We start from the raw sequence: 19,602 nt of genomic DNA on the forward strand, positions 1-19,602 counted from the left end.
ATGGGAAGGCTGCCAGGAGTCGGGGGGATAGGTGCCCTGGGACCCCGACCCGCGGGCCCAGCCTGCAGAGGGTGGACAGCCCACGCCCGCAGCACCCCCAGCACAGACTCCACGCTGCCCCCGGCCTGCGCTCAGAGTCTGCGTCCCGGAGAGCCCGCTTCCGAAGGAGGAGAAAGGACGGCGTGGCCCCGAGCACAGGCCCGGGCGGGCCGGCCAAGCTGGGGCCAAGGCGAGCGAGCCTCTCCCGGGGCCTCCGCCACATCACTGCCATCCCCAGGTGTGTCTCTGGGTTCCTCTGACTGACCCCCAGCACTGAAAGGCCTCACTGGCGGGGACTCGGGGACTCTTGCCAGCTCACGGCTCCTGGTTTGAGTCCCGGTGCCCTGCACCTAGCCGAAGGCCTGGGGAGGAGCAGACAGAAAGGCCCTGCGTTAATGGGATGGAGGCCCTCGCTCGCCCCAGCTCCTGTCCCAGGCGGCTCTCCTCTCTCTCTATTCCCCACGGGAAGGACGGAAGGTCCCCTACCCCGCCGCCGACCGGCCGAGCCCACCGAGCCCCCAGGCCAGACCCTGCACAGGCTCTCAACAGCCACCCGCCCGCAGGTCTTGCGTCAGTGGGAGACAAGGCACCCATCCATCTCTTTCCTCTGCCTACAGCCGGAGGCCTCCAGCCCTGACCCCTGCCTTGGGTTTCCTGGCCTGTTCCAGGGACAGCTTCTCCCGTGACGTGGTCAGGTCGGCCGCTCCAGGCCTCCCGGCGAGATAAAAGGGTTGCGCTGCCCAGGGTCAGAGGGAGCTTCAGAATGGCACTGGGGGCAAAGGCACGCCGGTGGCTGGCCGGGCGCCGGCTGTCCCTGAGCTGCACACGCACACTGGGCACCAGCGCCGCTCAGGCCCCCAAGGCGGTGCTGCCCTTCGAAGCCATCCCCCAGTGCCCCGGCAACAAGTGGCTGAGGCTGCTGCAGATCTGGAAGGAGCAGGGCTCCGAGAACCTCCACCTGGAGATGCACCGGACCTTCCAGCAGCTGGGGCCCATCTTCAGGTAAAGCCCTTCCCGCCCGCCTGGCCGAGAGAGCACCCTCACCGGCTGTCCCTGCGGACGACGGAGTCCCAGCTGGGTGCCTCGCACCAGCGCTGCCCCGTCCCCGCCGGGCGCCCGTGGCCTGGGCTCTGTCTGCGCCGTCACGAAGGCAGGGTGGGAGCCGAGGGGTGGCTGTTCTGGGCCTTTGGCCGTGGAGGCGGCTCTCGGTGAGGACAGAGCAGTCCCACTGGCCGCTGAGAGGGCGGAGTGCAGACAGCAGAGCCCCAGAGGCTTCCTGCCTTAGACAGCGGAGGGAGCGCCTGCTCTGGAAGGGAGAGGCCCCCCGGAGACAGGCCGGCTTGGTGCTGCGGAACGAGGCCCAGGGGAGGGCAGGCCCCTGTGGCAGGGCTCTGAGCTTTGTCCCGCAGGTATGACGTGGGAGGGACACACATGGTGTACGTGATGCTGCCCGAGGATGTGGAGAGCCTGCAGCGGGCCGAGAGCCCTCAGCCCTGGCGGCCGCTCCTGGATCCCTGGCTGGCCTACCGACAGCATCGTGGGCACAAATGTGGCGTGTTCTTGCTGTGAGAGCCAGGAGGGGTGGCGGTGGCGTGGAGGGCGGGGGACGGGGCCGGGGCGGGGGAGGGGGGGCACGGGTGGCACGCACCCCAGTGCGGGGTCCAGCCAGGTCCAGAAGCCCACAAGCGCCCCTGGCCAGGGAGATCCTGAGAGCAGGTGGGCCCTGTGTGTCGCAGGGGCGGGAAGGGGCTGTGGGACCACAGCCCAGAGACGAGGAAGGATGACCACTGGCACTAGGGAGCACCCACTCTGCGCCCGCCTCTGCGCGTTGTCCCGGCAGGGTGGGCTTCTCCCTTCCTATAGGTTGGGACGCCCAGGCCTGGGGGGGGGGGTTCACCGGCCAGGCGTCCATGTCAGCCTGAGGGCCCCCCAGACTGCAGCCCTCTGCACGAGGTCCCCTGTGGGACTTCCAGGTGAGCGCAGGTAGCTCAGGATGGGGAGGCTGGGGTGGGGAGAGGGCAGGCAGTAGGAAAGGCGCCCTTGTTCAGAAGCGAAACTCTAAGCGGGTGCCCGTGCGAGCGTGAGCCTGTGCGTGTGCCCGTGTGTGTGCGGCTTCCTGGCTGGAGCTGTCCGCAGCCTCGGAGTAGGTGTGCGCTGTGAGTGCTGCATACGTGCGCGTGTGTCTCCGTGTGCGCGTGGGTTGAGCGCTCCAGCTGTGCTGTGGCAGCGGTGCGTGTGGGGACTGTGGGCGTGCTCGCGCATGTCGTCCTGGTCAGCGAGCGCGTGTGCAGGCGTCCCGCTGTGGTATGCGCATCTCTCCGGGCATATGTGTGTTCGCTGGTGTGCAAGTGTGCACGTGTGTGCACGCGACCGTTCTGACGACCTGGCGGCGGCCAGCCGAAGCCAGGAAGGTGTTTCTGCTTGAGTGTGTGGCTGAGGATGCAGGGGCCTCCCCGCCGTGCGCTGAGGGCATCGGCCTGTCTTTGGAGCAGCCAATGCCCTGGGCCCTGGTGCCCTCGGAGAAAACTGTTCTAACCAGGTCCTCATCAGCCTGTGGGGGAGAAGCTTCTCTCCTCCCCGCCCCCCCCCCCCGCCCTCCAGCTCCTCCTCCCCTTCCCTTCTGCTGCTGCTGTGGCCTCTTCTCCTCCTCCTCCTCCCCCTCCTCCCCCTCCTCCTCCTCACCCTCTCCCTCCGCTCCCCCTCTTCTTAGCCTGTCTCTCCTTCTCTTCCTCCCCTCCCTCTCCTGTTCCGCTCCTGTTCTCCTCTTGCTGCTACTTCCGGCTCACGGACCTGTACTCCCCGGAACTGGCGCACTAGGACCCGGGGTCCAGTGGAAAACTCAACACTTCCGTGTGCTGCTCAGCGCTCACCCCGACGCGCGCACTCTGGATCCCCGTCCCCCACCCCCAAATTCCCCCGCTCCTGCAACCACAGTTTGTTGTCTGGATTTAAGACTCCGCGTTTGGTTTGATCTCTCTGTGTCTTTGTTCATTTGCTTTGTTCAATTCCATACATGAGCGAAACCTTATACTAATCTGTCTTACCCTGACTGACATTTCTCTCTTAGCCTAATACCCTCTGCGTCCATCCATGGGCTCGCAAATGGCCAAGATCCCATTCCTTTTAGGGAGCGAGTAGTACCCCATCCTGTGGACGAGTATCTCTCTGTATCCCTCTCTGGGCCATCGTACCCGTGCTGCAGGAAACACAGGGGCAGGTATCTCGTCGCATTTGTGGTTTCATCGTCTTTGGGTAAATGACCAGTAGTGGAACTCGCTTTAGCTTTTTGAGGGACCTCCACACTTTTCTCCAGAGTGGCTGCACCCGTCTGCATTCCCACCAACGGTACACAAGGGCTCCCCTTTCTCCACATCCTCACCACCGCGCATTGTTTCTTGTGATTCTGATTTTAGCCGACCGCTGGGAGGTGATGTGTCCTTAGAGCTGATGCGGACCTCCGTGATGAAGGGTGCTGCTGAGCGCCCATTCACGTGTCTGTTGGCCATCGCCAGGTCTTCCGTGGAAGAAGGTCTCTTCCAGTCTTCGGCCATTTTTAATGGGATCGTTTGTTTGCTCGGTGTGCTGCTGCTTGGTTCTTTGTATGCTTTAGATATTAAGGTTACCATACGTACCACTGGCAAGTATCTTCCGCCAATCAGGAGCTTCCCCCTTTTCCTTCTGATGATGGTTTCTTCGCTGGGCAAAACCTTTCCAAATTGTGGCAAGGTGCGGATAGCTTAATTTTGCTTTTCTTTCCCTTGTCTCCGGAGACACATCTAGAAAAATGTTTCTGTGGCCCGTGGCAGAGTCATTACTGCCTGCCTTGTCTTCTAGGAGTTTTGTGGTTTCAGGTCTCACCCGTGGGTCTCTCATCCATTTCTAGTTTATTTTTCTGTGTGGCGTAAGGCAGTGGTCCGGCTTCATTCTTCTGCATGGGGCTGTCCAGCTTTCCCAGCGCCATTTGTTGAAGAGACGGTCGTTCCCCATCGGGTGTCCTTGCCTCCTTCGTCATAGGTCGGCCATACAGTGGACCATCCAATCATGGGTTTGCTTCTGGGCTTTCTATGCTCCTTCATCGATGGGTGTGCCTGCTTCTGTGCCAGCACCACACAGAACTGATCGCTAGCGCTTTGTCGTCTGGGTGGAAATCTGGGGTTCCGGGGTTCCGGCTTCCATCTTCTTTCTCAAGGTTGCCTTGGCTAGTCAAGGTCTATTGGGGTCCCCTCCAAATTTTAGCATTCGTTGTTCTAGTCCGTGAAAAATGTTGCCTTGTGATAAGGATTGCAGCGAACCTGTAGATTGCTTTGGGCAGCACGGACATTTTAACACCACTGGTGCTTCCTTACCATGAGCCTGGGATGGCTTTCCATTTCCTTCTGTTTCTTTCATCTGTGTCGTAGACTTTCTGACTACGGGGCTCGTACCTCCTTGGTTAAGCGTATTCCTAGATGTTTTGTTATTTTGGGTGCGACCGTACATGGGACTGTTTTCTTCATATCATTTACTGCTACTTCATCATGAGTGTACAGAAATCCAGCAGGTTTCTGTGTATTGATTCTGTGTCCTGCGACCTGATTGAATTCAGTTGTCAGTTCTTTTTGTTTTGTGTTGGTTTCACTGATGGACACTTTAGGGCTTTCCCTCTATACAGTCTCATGCCATCTACAGGCGGGAAGAACATTTTATTACTGCTTCTTTACCCACTCGAGGTGTAGCCACAGCGATCAGACAAGAAAAAGAAACAAAAGTCATGCAGCTGGGAAAGGAAGAAGTACAATTCTGGGCTCTGTTCTGAGCACGTGACAGGACCCGTGGTTTGGCTCCTGCCCTGGAGGACCAGGAGACAGGCCGGGACGGACTAGGTGTGACTGGCGCAGGGGTAGCACTCTCAGCAACGGGGAGGGTGGGAGGTGAAGCGGGCCCCCGGCCTCTGTCTCTGGGGCCTGGAGTGAGCAGGGTGGCAAAGGCGGACAGGACGTCGCCCCTCCCTCCTTCCTCCCGGGACAGGGACGGCCCAGACGGGTGCTGACGGGCCAGCAGGGGACCTGTAGGTGTGCACGAGTGAACGCCAGGAACCCACTCGTGGCGTGGCCAGGCAGAAGTTCTGGGTCAGCCCCTCTTTAGACGGGAGCACGCTGGGCACAGCACGCAAGGCCTCCCCCAGAGAAAGGGCTGCGGCGGAGGCCGACAGGCAGGCATCTGCCCCTCAGGCCCAGCGGGCAGCTCCCTGTCCGCGCCCCCCCCCCACCCCATCCGGAGAAGATGTGTCCGGGGCTGGCCCCGAGCTGCTGACTCCGGCTTCCCTGAAGCTCCTCCCTCTGCCCTCCAGAAACGGGCCCGAATGGCGCGCGAACCGGCTGAAGCTCAACCCGGACGTGCTGTCGCCGCAGGCGGTGCAGAAGTACATCCCCATGGTGGACAGGGTGGCGAGGGATTTCTCAAAGGCCCTGAAGTCAAGAGTGCTGCAGAATGCCCGGGGCAGTCTGACGCTGGACATCCGGCCGAGCATCCTCAACTACACCGTAGAAGGTAGGGAGGTGCCGGGCTCTGTGGGCAGGGGCAGCCAGGAACTGGACTGGGACCGTGTGGGTGTGCTGCAGGAGGCCCCCGTGAGGCCATCGGCTGCCCGAGGCTCAGCAGCCATCCCCTCTCCTCAGCCAGCAATTTAGCCCTTTTTGGAGAGCGGCTGGGCCTCCTCGGCCCTAGCCCGAGTCCTGCCAGCCTGCAGTTCATCCGGGCTCTGGAGGCCATGTTGAAGTCCACCGCGCAGCTCATGTTCATGCCCAGGGACCTGTCACGCTGGACGAGCGCCAGGGTGTGGAAGGAGCACTTCGAGTCCTGGGACTACATCTTCCAGTACGGTGAGGCCCAGAGACGGGGCAGTGCCGAGTAGCAAAGACACCAGGGCCCCCAGGAGCCACTCACCGAAATCGGGGTGGGGGGCGCTGAAGCCACTTCACTGGGCTCATGGCGTCCTCGGGGCCCAAGAGACTTGGCAGGGAGGCTGGGCTGGGCCGGTCCTGAGCATCTGGCACAGGAACAGGGAGTCTTGGGGGTGGGGGGGGGCTGCCAGGTGGCGGCATGAGGACAGGTGCTGCCCAGCACCGGGCCCAGGCCCCTGTTCCCCCTTCCGCACAGCCAACAATGCCATCCAGAAAATCTACCAGGAGTTGGCCCTCGGCGGCCCACAGCACTACAGCGGCATCGTGGGGGAGCTGCTGATGCACGCGGACATGACCCTGGAGGCAGTCAGGGCCAACTCCATCGAACTCACCGCCGGGAGCGTGGACACGGTCAGGCCGGCAGCCAGCCCTGCCCTAGCACTCGGAGCCTCCTGACTACAGGCAGAGACCCCCACGCCGCGTGGCTCCCACAGGCCCTGTTTGGAGCGGATGGAGGGCTCTGATCTGAGGGGGCTGGGGGGGAGAGCACTCCGGAGCTGATCTTCCCAGGGAAGGGTTTGCAGATGCTCTGGAGGGAAGCGTGCTCCAGGCCCAGTGCAGAATGGGTGAGGCCCAGGAACATGCAGCAGCGCAGACCCCGGCCGACGTCTGGGCCCTGGGAAGGAGGGGGGCTGAGGGGCCGCTGCACAAGGAGGGGTGCGCACAAGCAGGGATGCCCGCACAAGGAGCCCCTGCCGGGGCCACAGTCCGTTGGGCCGTCGTTACAGAGGCTTCGGAGGTGATGGGCTGAAGACACAGAGGGCAGCGGAGGCTCCAGCTTGTGGAAGAGAGAGCAGCTGGCAGCCCAGCCCCGGGGCCGGGGTGCTGTAGGGAGGTGCAGGCAGGTCCCAGGGTGTGGAGAGTGCAGTGAGCCTCCTGCCCTACAGCCAACCCTCATCTGCCAGCATCCCTGAGGTCCTGCTCTGGGCCAGGCCCGCAGGCTTCGTAGCAGAGGCACAGAGCACTGGCTAGAGAAAGCCCATGAGCAGAGGCTGCAGTTCGGCCACTTAGGGTCCAGGGTGGCCCGTTCCTGTGGGGACCCCGGGGTCTGGGCTGACCTGCCTATGGGAGCCCAGGGGACATGACGCAGTGGGTGCCAAGGGGTCTGGGGATGAAGGGCTACACCCCCGCACCCCCCGTACCTATACACTTGAGTAGATGGACCCCCGAGGAGGGGAGAAGCAGGCCCTGGGGCGATGGGAGGAGGCGGCCTGGGTCTTCACCAAACATGGGGACACCTTCCCTGAGGCATTCAGTGGAAGCAGATGAGGCGAGTGTTAGATCTTGAGGTCTCTGATCCCCAGGGTCGGTGCTTCCCTGGGCACGCACGTCCACCCCCGGGGGAAGGGCGTCTTCCTGGGGGAGAGCCCCTGGGGTCGGAGGTGCGTGGCCTGTGCCAAGGTCTGAGCCCCGCACCGTGGCTCCCGCAGACGGCCTACCCCTTGCTGATGACTCTCTTCGAGCTGGCGCGGAACCCTGACGTGCAGCAGGCCCTACGCCAGGAGAGCCTGGTGGCCGAGGCCGGGATCACTGAGAATCCCCAGAGGGCAAGCACAGAGCTGCCGCTGCTGCGGGCGGCCCTCAAGGAGACCTTGAGGTGGGTGTGGCAGACCCTGGCCGCCCCGGTGCCCCGGCCCCAGCGTCTGGAGAGCCGTGCTCAGCGCACCTGCAGACAGATCCGGGGGCTGACGAGCAACTTTGCCCCAGATGCATGCCCTGTAGCTCCTCTTCTTCTCCCTGAGGGATAGGGGTGCTTCTCTCCCTGGGATCCCGCTTCAGCGCCCTGGGCGCCCCCTCGGCTGGACCGCTCAGGCCGGGAGAGCTTTGCCTGGGCTCCGGAGGTGCAGGGAGCCCGCCCCTCATGGTCTGGGCTTCCCGGTGCCCGAAGCCACCTGTGGGCGTGGCGGGGAGCTCCCCTCGCCCGTGCCTCCTGGGCTAGGAAGGCCGCAGAACGCAAGCGAGGGTCCGGGTGAAGCTGAGGTCCCCGTTGGATGCCCCTGTGCACAGGCTGTACCCCGTGGGCATCTCACTGGACCGGCAGGTGGGCTCGGACGTGGTGCTGCAGAACTACCACATCCCGGCAGGGGTGAGTGGGGCCCCACAGCCCCTGCAGCAGACGCCAGGCCCGGCTGACCTTTGCCCGCAGCGAGGCGCTGACGCTGCCCCTCCCCACCTCTCTACAGACCGTGGTCAAGGTGCTGCTCTACTCCCTGGGTCGAAACCCCTCTGTGTTCCCGAGGCCGGAGCGCTATCATCCCAGGCGCTGGCTGGACAGCAGGAGCTCCGGCACCAGGTCCCCCAGCCTGGCCTTCGGCTTCGGCCTGCGCCAGTGCCTGGGGCGGCGCCTGGCAGAGACAGAGATGCTGCTGCTGCTGCACCACGTGAGCAGGCCGGGGCTGCCCTGGCCACAATGACATGCCACTGCCCGGGCCCGGCCCAGGGTGGGGGTGGGGGGAAGTGGGTGGGGTGGGGGCTGGGCGTGCTGGGCGGCCTGGCTGGGAATCACTGGCTTCCCCGGCACGGCACGCAGCCCACGGCACGCAGCCCACGGAGCAGGGCCCAGGAAGGAGGAGGAGGGGGAGGCTGGGCCAGACCCCAGGCTGAGCAGTTGTGCAGGTGGAAGCCGCGCCTCTGTCCTAGGTGCTGAACCACTTCCTGGTGGAGACCCTCACGCAGGAGGATATAAAGATGACGTACCAGTTCATCCTGATCCCCTCCACCCTCCCGCTCCTCACCTTCCGGGCCATCAACTAGTCACGTCACCATGCTGTGGGGACAGCCGCGCCACCAGCCCCTCCCTGCCTGACCCCAGGCCACCCCGTCATCTCCCAAGAGCCCTGCTCCCTGCCCCGCGACACTGTGCGGCCAGGCCAGCACCTTGCTCGAAGGGTCGGGGATGACTCTGGGTTGCACGTCCCGGCTGCGTGCTCAGTCCCGCCAGCGCCCTGTCCACCAAGGAGCACCATCGGAGGGCCTTAGAGCCCCTGTCGCCCCACACTAGCTCCAGGGTCTTCGGACCCGCCCCGCGCCCGCCTCCCTGTCTAGTCTCTCGGGGAACCCTCAGCCTCTGTACTCAACTCTGTCCCCATGAAGAGCTGACAGCTGGGGCTCCCTCGGTCTTGCCCGTTGCCACTTCAAACTCCTTGTCTGCACTGCTCTCGTCCGGCCCAGAGCTTCGAGCTGGGCTCTCAGTCCCCCTACCTGTTGCGCTCAGGCTGCTTGGGCCCTCCCGGCACTGCCAGGCTCTGGTTGTGGCTGAAGCACCCAGCCGGGGAACCAGATACGCGGGTCGGGAGTCGTGTGTCCTGGAAGGATGGCCTCTAAGGCGCTGCTGGGGACATCTGGGCCAATGATCCTCCTCTGACAGCTGGGTGGAGGTGGACTCCTCTGGCTGGCCGCAGGGTGACCCACCTCAGAGGAGTCTCTAGAAGAAGGCTTGGGGCCATAACAGCCAGGCACAGGCACATGCTCCCTTTAATGAAGCCCTCTGTGTGCGGTGCCGGCTGCCCTCTTGCAGTGACCCTCAGGACAGGGCCAGCCCTGACCTGGGAGGAAGAGGCTCTGAACAGCTGAGAGTCGGCTGGGGTCTCCTAGCTGGCAGGAGCGAGCAGTGCGTCCCACGCGGCCTGGGGCCAGGTGACACCCGCAAGTCGAAAGGCACCGGGAGGCCAAGCTGGGGGGTGGGGTCGCTGTGCTCGCCCTCCGTCCCCACCCCACCCCCACCTCACCCGGGGAGAACCAGGCAAGGCAGTGAGGAGGAGGGGCTGCCCTCCACCCTGGTCTGGCCCGCCCTGCCTGCACTGAGGGGCCCCTCGGGCATCTGGTCCTGCCCAGACTCCCTGGAGGAGGGAGGCGATGTGCACCCTTCTGGCTCCACTGGCCGCGGAGAAGGGCCGCAGCGGGGGGCATGGGCTTCTCCCGCTCCCGCCAGGCACGGCTCAAGGGGCCGTGGAGCCGTGGAGAAGAGAGCGGCTCCCGGACCCTGCGGGCACAGGCACACGCGGGCCTGGCCCTTCCATCGCGCCTGGCCCTTCACCCCTCTGAGCCTCGAGTGCTTCCCGTGGGCATTCTGCTGGAGAATTCCCACCCCCCAGGCCCCGGGGAGGACACAGCAAGGTTGGGTCTGCAAGGGCCCAGCTCTCTGCTGCAGCAGGCGCTCAGTCAGCAGCTCCGGCTTCTCCCGCCGCTCCAAAGTCGCTTCCTTGTTTGCGGCCCTGCTCTGTGGGATCGCGGGAGGGAGGCGGGCCTGGAACGGAAGAGGCTCGGCCGGAGGGATGCTCTGTTGCGGGCAGCACACGTGTTCACCTCATGGTCACTGCAGCCCTCCAGGGGAGCGAGGAGCTCATGCGTGCGGGCCAGGCCGGGAAGCCGAGGCTCAGAGGGTCCCTCCTGCTGCACAGCCTCGCAGCTCCCCCGGGCAGAGGCGCCCTGCGACCCCCGCCTGTCAGGCCCTCCCCGCACCCCTTCTCGCCAGCGGAGGACCTTGGGTTGGCAGTGACCGCACACATCTTGGAATGACCTCCCAGTAACGGGTCTCGGGGTCAAGGTCATCTCTCGTTTTGCGTGGCTCCCGATGTCTCACTGTGTGATCGCTCTTGGCAGTCCCTTCCCGTGAGTCCCGCTTGGGATTCCCTGAGTCCTTGGGCGGTGGATGTCCCTGGGCTCTTTTTGAAAATGGTCCAGGCGATCTGGAGAGACCCAGCTTGATGATCCTCACTCCTATCTCGTCAGGACTTCCCATGCACAGGCTGCCTAGACCTTCACATCGTGGATGTCCCCAAGCAGGGCACCTGTTCCTTGGCCAGAGGGGGCCTAGGCTGAGGCCGCACTGCCCATGGGCGTTTCTCTGGCTTCTTCCAGTCACCCAAGCATGGTCCCCTGCCCAGGGCCACGTCCTGTGTTCATCCCTCAGCGTGAGGGTTCCCTGAGGACGTGAGTGACAAGAACCCTAAGCCAGCATGAGGGCGTTTCTCCTGGTTGTCGGGCGGGAACAGGTGTCCCTCCCGCCTTGTGGACATCAGCTTCCTTCTCTTGTCGCGATACTGCCAGACAGACCATTGCCGCCCTACGTCTTCAGTGTCGCCGCGGTCTTTCAAAGTCCTGTCCTGGGGTGCCGGGGTGGCTCCGAAGGTTAGGTGTCTGCCTTCAGCTCGGGTCCCAATGCCAGGGTCCTGGGATCAAGCCCTGCATCGGGTTTCCTGCTCAGTGGGGAGTCTGCCTCTCCCTCTCCTGCTTCCCCTCTTGTGCTCACACGCTCGCTCGCTTTCTGACAAAGAAATAAAATCTTAACGGAAAAAGGAGGACATGTGATCTGATGAGCACTAGGGATTACACACAACTAGCTATCCTTGAACGCTACAATCCTTGAACACTACAATACAAATGATGTGCAGCGCCTGGGTGGCTCCGTGGGTTGGGCGTCTGCAGTCAGCTCTGGTCATGATCCTCAGGTTCCGGGATCGAGCCCCACGTCAGGCTCCCTGCTCAGTGGGGAGCTGCTCCCCATCTGCCTCTCAGCCCCTCACGTTCTCTCTCAGTCTTTGTCTCCCTCTCAACTAAATAAATTTCTAAAAAAAATAAAAATAAAAAACAAGTGCTATAGTTTATGTTAGCTAATTGAATTTAAATCTTTTTAAAAAGCATTTGCTGGCTTGTGTGTCTGTCCACTGGAACGAGGCCAACAGGAAACCTGAAACGAAAACGAGGTTCGTACACAAGCGTTTGCAACAACCATGTTCACCATGTACGAACCGGCAGGTCACTCCGCTGGTGTCGAGTCCCCACGGGCTCACGCATTCTTGCAAATACCTTCCTCTACTGCACACCCTCACGAACCACATGGCACCATGTAGATTTTACTGTAGTTTAAGCAGAACATTCATAGTGAACACAAGAATCTAAAAGCCCCTGGAGATCAGCGGCAGATCAGGGTCCCTGGGTGGCTCCTCAGTTGAGTGTCCAACTCCTGACCTCGGCTCAGGGCAGGATCCGGCGTCTCGGGCATCCTCTCCACATGCAGCGGGGAGTCTGCGCCTGCTCTCCCTCTGCCTCTGCCCTAGCTCCTGCTCTCTCTCGGTGTCTCAAATAAATAAATAAAATCTTCTTTAAAAAAAGTCCTGCCCATCTGTGGGGTTCCAATCGCAGCTTTGATCCTACCTGGGTCCTACGCCTTCATCCTTTCCCCCTTAGAAGCGGACCCACCCGGCCCCGGGGCTGCTGGGCTGGCCCGGCCTCTCTCTTACCTGACATTGCCCTCATTTCCGTACTGGAAAGATGGCCGGTCCTTCCTGCCAGCGCAGGCAGGCGCTTTCTTTTTCACATGTTCGAGAGTCTACGCGCTGGAAGAGGAAACACTGAAGCTTGATTGCCTCATGACTGGCGGTGAGGGCTCCTGACCTGAGCTCCCAGGAGGAGAGGGAGGAGGGTTGGTGCCGAGGCTGTCGTGCTGCCTTGCAGGGCACAGAGCTGACAACTGAGGCACAGTCGCCGCTGCTGACAGGACGTCTCACTCTGTTTGCAAACACTGTCGCGCCCTCGTGCAGAAATACTTGCCGGTCTCACAGGAGAGGTCCTAGAGTGACTGGCTGTTTGTTGAAGCAGGCTGTCCCTTTGGGTTGCCAAATGTTCTGGAATTAGGCGGTGGCGATGGCTGCACAGTATGGTGAATATGGTAAAAAACACTGAATTACACTCTTTGAAATGATGACTTTTCTGTTACGTGAAGTTTAGCTAATTTCAAATCCAGTTTAGAGAAGGAGAGGTCGACGCCAAAGAAGGTGGAGCTCTAGTGCTCCCTTCACGTCTCTCTCCTGACACAGACCCCGAGCACAATGAGGATGACAGCACCGCCCAGAAGTCTCCCTGCCGGTTCAAGGCGCTCAGCAGCTGGCTCTGGCCCCTTAGCCCTCTGACGTCAGCATCTGAGGAGACCTTCTCTCGCTGGCGTGACGACAGGGGCCATTGTGACGGAGGACGGCGCTTCATGCAGGTCTTGGCTCACTGACCCGCGCGAAGGCACCGGCACAGTCTCTAACGTCAGGCACTGTGGGCCGCGTGCTGCTTTATGGCCAAGCGCCCCCTCTGCAACCACCGTCCCGCTCTGAGAGGGAAGCTTGGGGTCTCGGGGGGCCTCAGCTCCCTGTGGTCTGGGCACAGCTGGGCCGGCGCTGCCAGCTGAGACGTGCGCTGTCCCCTCTAACCGTTCCGCTTTTCACTCAAACGCTCGATCCCCGTGTGCCGGAGTGGCAGAGGCTTTGGTCTACTCGTGAGCTGATGACTGAAGAGGAACAAACGGATTGAACGCTAAAACCACAAAGAAACCTCCAGGGCACCAGAGTCCAAACAATGATGCTCTTTATTTCTCTCTCCAAGTAGGCTGCAAAGGGGTAACCCGCCACCCGGGAGCCATGTGGGTCAGGGCGCCTGGCTCACGAGGGAGGGATGGAACGTGAACTTGCTCTGAGGAATGGGGGGGGGCAGACCCTCTAGGAGGGCTTCTCACGTCAGTGTGTTGCTGACTAGGATGGAGGCAGCACCCAGGAAAAATGCCGACTCCGCCAAGCGCCCGGTCCCTGACAGAGTCTCCTCAATTGTACTCTCCAGGGAGATATCCTTCTCCAGAGAACTAGGTCCTCCATCGTTGCAATTAATCTTGTTACAACACCGAACAAAATAGAAACTATTAGTCCTCAAGACTCTTGGGGCTTCAAGAGGTACTTCGGATGGATACACGAACGTGCAGTTGCTCGTACAGTTCTTGTAAACAAGGAGTTCCCGTTCATGCACACCTAGAGATACAGACATGAAAATCATTGATTTCAGGCTTTCTGCTTGCGAGTATCGACACACAGCTCACCAGTCTAACTAGTGCTGCGCCCACATTCTACATCCGCAAAAGCTTCTCCATTGCCTAGAATTCTTCGCTGGTAGAGAACGTCAAGTGAGGCCTCGAGAGGTTCTGTTCCTCCTTGAACAGGTTCTCCTGGAAACGTTTTTCTGTCCGCACTGCCACCTCACCTCTGCCTCGGGGCTCTCCCGATAGTCGCTGGGCACCTTGGCACGCAGCCGCACGTGTGACATGCCCGGCTCGGTACGTGCACTAAGACTCCCAGGGCTCTAGAAATACGGTGGCTTGTGTCCCGCAGGATCACATAGCCCCTGGCGTGGAGCACCCCAAAACCGTGACCCTCACCTGATTTTCTGCAGTTGGAGCGGCCCCTCGGCCAGACGTTCCCAGCTCTTGGCCCAACACAGGAACTGGCGATGCGCGCGTAGTGCCAACCTGCTCCCCAGCACAGACTGGACGCTCTGTCCCAACGAGGGTCCCACAGTGACTGTGATCACCTCAGTGGCGGGCACACCCAACAGCCTCGGCCAGCCAGTGCCACTGGAGCCAGGCTCCCTCTGAGACCTCCTTCGCGAGTCCTTGAGTTCGAGTCCTCGGCTCTCGCTCATGAGCCTGCCCCCGGGGACCCGTGTTGACCCACGACTTGTTTCCCTGGGACTTGCCGCAGTTGATGTGCCGTTCATGGCTCCGGGGTTACAGAGAAGGAACGAACAGCCGGCTCCAGGCACTTGCTTTTCTTTCTTTGCCACGTAAAGGACTCTTGAAAGTTCCGTACCGTCCTGTGGAGCGCAGAATCCTAAGTCGGCCGCCGAGGGGGTTTCCAGGAAGGGTTGGTAACAATATCGGCAGCGTCAAAGTCCAGAAACAGAACTGGATGAAAACCCTCATTCCTGCTTTTCTTCCTCCATCAGGCACGACGAGCAGCCAGCGCCCAAGACAGCAAGTGTCTCGGTGTGTAAGCCATATGTTAACTTTGTCCGTCCTTGAACTTCGTTGTTGTCGTTGGACGTTGTGATTACGGACTCCTGCTGTGTCCTTTCGGTGTCTGGCTTCTCCTGCCTGCTTCGTGTTTGGGACACCCACCCCCGCCGCGGCCCCTGTTGTATCCCGCCTGCTCGGTAGCTCTATGCTTCCCCGCTGACTGTGCCACGGCGCGTGCGTGATGGGCGTCAGGGCTGTTCCTGGCTCTTGTCTATCCCCAAGGAGCATGGCAAGGAATGTTCTGGGCCTCATCCAGAGGCGAGCGCGCAGAGTTCTTTAGAGCTGATAACGCCGCGTCCTCAGGGTGCGGACGCGTGGCTGCAGCAGATGCTGCCGAACACGCTGCCGGGCCTGCGGTACCTATGCACGCTCCACAGGGTGGTGGACGCTTCGACGACTCGCCACCCCTGACTGGGCATTTGTGAATGCGGAGCCGTTGCCTTGGGGGTACCGCATCAAGGCTCAGACTGGCATTTCCACCAAAAACGATGATGCTGAGCTTCGTTGTGGAGACTTCCTGCCCATGTGGGTATCATCTTCTGGTAACATCCTTCAAGCCGCTTTGCTCGAATTTCTATGCAGCGATCTGCTTGTTCAACTGCTGATCCGTAGGACGAAGGTCATTGTATACACCGCGTACAGCCCCTCCGCAGAGCGCCTTCCACTGCTCTCTCTTCATCTCAGGCATCATTTTCACTGTCTCCTCAGTGTCTTCTCAGGGGCAGAAGTGGTGAGTTTTTATGTAATCGCACCTGCCACTTTGGCCACATGTGACCAGCACGATATTGTTCGCTTTTCTCAAGTTCGTAATTATCCAAGGATACAAAGATATTCTTCTACGTTTCCCTTCAGCTGACGTCTTAAAATTTATCTTCTTTAAATGCAATTCAGGGAACGTCTACGGTATTCCGAGTGTCAGACGCAGAACCGCACGAGTCATCAGGTGCGAACCGCAGCCAGTTCTCATCCAGCCGGCAGTCTCCTTACTGCCCATCGTCCCGTCACCCCGTCCCCATCCCTCACCTCCAGGAACCCTCAGCTTATCTCCTGCAGTTAAGAGACTCGTGTGGTTTCTCTCCCTCTCTGCTTTCAGCTTCTTGTGTTTTTCTTCCCTTCCCCTACATTCATCTGTTTTGTTTCTTAAACTCCACATGCCGGTAAAATCATGTGACGTTTGTCTCTCTGAGTGACTCATTTCTCTGAGCATAAGACACTCTAGTTGTAACCATGTCGTTGCAAATGGCAAGATTCGTTCTTTTCACGGCTGAGTAATACTCCATTATGTATGTACACACGCACGCACGCACACACACGCACACACACGCCATCTCTATGCATTCTCTGGGCACTTTCCGTATTTCGGGGAGTGTGGACACTGCTGCTCTAAACACTGGGGTGCATGTGCCCCTTCGGATCACTGTTCTTTTGATAAATGCCCAGGACCCCCTTGCTCTCTTCGTATTTACAAGGAGATCCACAAGACACCCGAAGCTGCTGCTTTGGTGTAAAGTACATACGGTGACTAAGGTCCCATCTCCCACCAGCTGTGAGCGCAGACAAGCCTCCTTCCCTAAACCTGCGGGGCCAAAGTCGTCAGAAAGCATGAAACCAGACACACCTGAGATCTCCTTGCCCCTCTAAAGGTCTATTCTTCAACCTGGACACCAACATCAGACTGTCTGAATCGACAAAAAGGTATAAATCATCTTGCGAGTTCAGAGCGCCATCCTCCAGTTTCTCTCCTCTCCCGCAAGATTGCCTCGGGCCCTCCAGCCCTTCCTAACCCCGGCACATCCCAGTATCTGGTTCAGCTTGCATGTGGGTGCACAGACACACACACACACAGACCTACTGAGGGTCTGACTGGAACAAGACGTTCTTAGATTAATTTGGGGAAAACAGCCACGTTACGTCCACCGGGCTTCACCATCTAACCACGTAGATTTTTAATTGCTTTTCCGCTAAACGTTTTCCCTTTGACAACGGCATATTCAAAGCACTCGCAGGAAATACAGCAAGCTCCCGTGTAGCGTCGCTCAGTCACTTGCAAAGGAACATTTGGCGAGGGCACAGCGGGCTGTCACAGCCAGGGCACTGGCTTTCAGAACGGTCAGGACAGACAACAGTTGCATCGCCGCACTCCGCCCTCAGACGGATGCACTGACGTCTTTGCCACCCAGATGCCAGCCACGGACCCTCGTCCGCACGCGCTCAGAACTAACCTGGGGTCCGCTTCTCGCAGTTGGTCATTTCGAGCACGGCCTCAACCGGGACCACGGACGGTCACCTCTGGGGTTCACCCTCCCTCGTTCCGCAGAAGCCCCAGACATTCGCTCAGGCTGGCGGATCGGTACCTGCTCCTCTTTACTGGCAGGAGCACCCGCAGGGCGGCCGTCCCATGGCTTCCGTACCCTTTAAGCAGTGCAGAACAGCCGGGATGCTCCGGCCGGGCGTGTCGCACATTCATCTGCTGTGAACAGCCGCACCGTTTTACTTGGTTACTCTGGGGAAACCCTCAGAAGTGCCATTCCGGGCACGCAGAGTAGCTGCGTGTTCAGTTTGTAAGAAACCGGACCCCGTCTCGGCTGCCCCAACTTCACTGTCGCTGGCGGTGTGTGAGAATCTGGTTTCTTTACTGTCCCGGCCAGCATTCGGGGCGGTCACTCTCTTCTACTTCGGCCACTCGGATTCAGGACGCCTAACTGTGTGTGTCAGTGTTCATTTTGGCAGTGGCGCAAGATGCTGAACATCTGTTCATGGGTTTCTCTGCATCGGTGAAATATCTCTTCGTGTCTTTGGCCTCGTTCTAGCGGGAGGGCTGCATTGTTTGCTGTTGAACGGCGAGAGCTCTGTCTGTGCTGGGGACCGCGGTCTTCTGTGGGGAGTGCGGGCTGCACGCTGGTGCTCCCGTGCGTAGCCTCTCCACCCTCCGAACAGGGCCTTCCGCACAGAAGCGCTTCTCATCGCTGGGCGTCCCCCACCGCCAGTCCCCCTCTGTGGGCCCCGCTCTGGCGGCCAGGCCCGGTCCTCTTGGCTTAGCCTCCTCGGCGCTCTCTCCTCCTGAAAGTCCCAGACTGCACCTTTTACACTTAGCCCACGGTCCTTCGGAGGGAATTTTTGAATCCCAGTTGAGGTTTAGGTGAAGATGAATTTTTGCCCGATGCTCTTGAAGAGGCGGTCTTTCCCCACCGACGGCGCCGGCACGGTTGCCCAGAACCCCCGGGGCATGTGTGTGGAGTGTTTCTGGGGTGACAAGTGGTCACTGGCCGCCGGTGCTTCACGTTGCTCAGCTTAGGGGCCTGGAGAGTGGGGCGCCTTTCTCAGGACCCGAGAGCCTCTGAGTGAGAGGCGAGAGCGTGCTGGGAGGGCCCGACTGCCTGACCTTTCTGCCTGAGCTCACGCTTGGTCTTGGCATCTGCGGGAGGTAGGTGTTGCCCTGACATGGCCACGGCATGTCCGCTTCCTCCAGGAGCTGGAGCCCTAGAGAAGCAGCCACCCCCGAGCCCGCGAGACAGCTCAGGACATGTGCACACTGCAGCCCGCCCTGGCAGATTATGGGCCTCTCCACGATGGTGGCACTGCCCTACGCTGGGCTGAGCCTAGTGCTTGGGATGTGCTCCCGGGATGGGTCAGGGCGGGCCAAGGCCGATTCAGGGTGCAGAGAAATAACCTATTGGACCTGCTCCCTGTAACGGACTCAATCACAAGGCGTAGGAAGGACGAACAGATACTTACGAACGGAGATTGTCAGGCAGTACTTGGTGTCGTTTTCACAGACCCTTAGAGTCGGACAGTGGAAGGTGTTGAATACCGAGCACTCGTGGCATTTCAAGTTGGCAGGCCCTGACAGAAGACGCAGCAGCATCAGGCCCGCGTGTCTCTGCCCCGTTACCAGCCGGCTGCGCCCTCCCCTGGCAGCTGACCCTCCCCCTGCCTGAAGGCCCCTTTGCTGTTGGCAGCACGAGCTTCTGCACAGAAGCCGGGGCCTGTTCCTGCTCCCAGAGGCCAAAGGGGGGACCCTGCCCTCTGCAGATAAGCCTCAACTGCCCGAGGAAGCTTGAGAGTCATAAACGGCCGGTGCCCTCCCAGAGGCTGCTGGACTCAGCCACATCTACCCGCTCACATGAGGAAGGGCCTGGCCGTCCCCTAGCTCAGGGACTCTTCCAGTTCCACCCCGTGTCCGCCATCTGCACTGATGACAAAGGTCTCTGCTGGCTACGATGACAGAAATTCCCCCTCGAACTCCTTCTCTGATGAGGATATCACAGTAAATGCTTATCGCGCCCCAGACAGCCAGAAGGACTACTCACAAGCTGTTCCATTCTCATTGCTGACCAATGGCCAGCCGCCGGCTAGCAGCAAGGCGCAGAGGAGCATCATCTCCTGCAGAGGCTCGAACCTACGGGCGAGGAGACGCAGGGCACGCGTGTCAGCAAGCTCCGTGTGCACACGCGTGTCAGCAAGCTCCGTGTGCACAGAGCGCCGCCCCCCGGCTGCATGTGTGCAGGAGCCAGGGGGGCACGAGCCGGGCTCCTCAGGGAAGGGCAGCGCGTACCTGCTCGCGCCGCTGGGCTCCTCTCCCCACCTGCCCCTGCACCCCCGCCCAGCAGGGCCCAAGCTGCTCCACGCAGGGACTGGGGCTTGGCCTTTCCCAGCAGGAAGGCTGCGCTACCACCAGCGACTTCATCTTGGGGGAAGTCATCCCGCCTGCTCACCACCAGGCAGCGCTCGGCCCAGGCAGCCAGGTCCTGGGGCCGCCTCCACCTGGAGCTCGCCCGAGGTCCCCTGTGCCCC

At 60.8% G+C, this 19,602-nt stretch overlaps 2 protein-coding genes across 3 annotated transcripts; one reads left to right on the top strand and one right to left on the bottom strand.

Annotated features, from left to right (window-relative positions):
• The first annotated feature begins 802 nt into the window (after positions 1 to 802).
• Positions 803 to 8,735, top strand: LOC123386914 (cytochrome P450 11B1, mitochondrial-like). Of its 2 annotated transcripts, XM_045074266.1 has the most exons (9): positions 803 to 1,041; positions 1,449 to 1,604; positions 5,369 to 5,568; positions 5,697 to 5,900; positions 6,178 to 6,332; positions 7,412 to 7,578; positions 7,989 to 8,067; positions 8,165 to 8,362; positions 8,622 to 8,735. In XM_045074266.1, exons 1-9 carry the CDS (start codon positions 803 to 805, stop codon positions 8,733 to 8,735), a joined length of 1,512 nt encoding a protein of 503 aa, XP_044930201.1. The 2 variants fall into 2 exon arrangements, with proteins under 2 accessions (XP_044930201.1, XP_044930202.1); XM_045074267.1 differs by lacking the exon at positions 8,165 to 8,362.
• Positions 8,736 to 13,317: 4,582 nt separating this feature from the next.
• Positions 13,318 to 19,208, bottom strand: LOC123390346 (glycosyl-phosphatidylinositol-anchored molecule-like protein). The gene is made up of 3 exons (XM_045074264.1): positions 19,119 to 19,208; positions 18,544 to 18,651; positions 13,318 to 13,768 (listed from the first exon to the last, which is right to left on the bottom strand). The coding sequence occupies exons 1-3, from the start codon at positions 19,186 to 19,188 to the stop codon at positions 13,479 to 13,481; spliced, it is 468 nt and encodes a 155-aa protein (XP_044930199.1). The 5' UTR covers positions 19,189 to 19,208; the 3' UTR covers positions 13,318 to 13,478.
• Between the last annotated feature and the right edge of the window lie 394 nt (positions 19,209 to 19,602).

Source organism: Mustela putorius, unplaced genomic scaffold, assembly GCF_011764305.1.
Source record: "Mustela putorius furo isolate JIRA1106 unplaced genomic scaffold, ASM1176430v1.1 tig00537304_pilon_pilon_pilon, whole genome shotgun sequence".
In the NCBI taxonomy this organism is placed as follows: domain Eukaryota; kingdom Metazoa; phylum Chordata; class Mammalia; order Carnivora; family Mustelidae; genus Mustela; species Mustela putorius.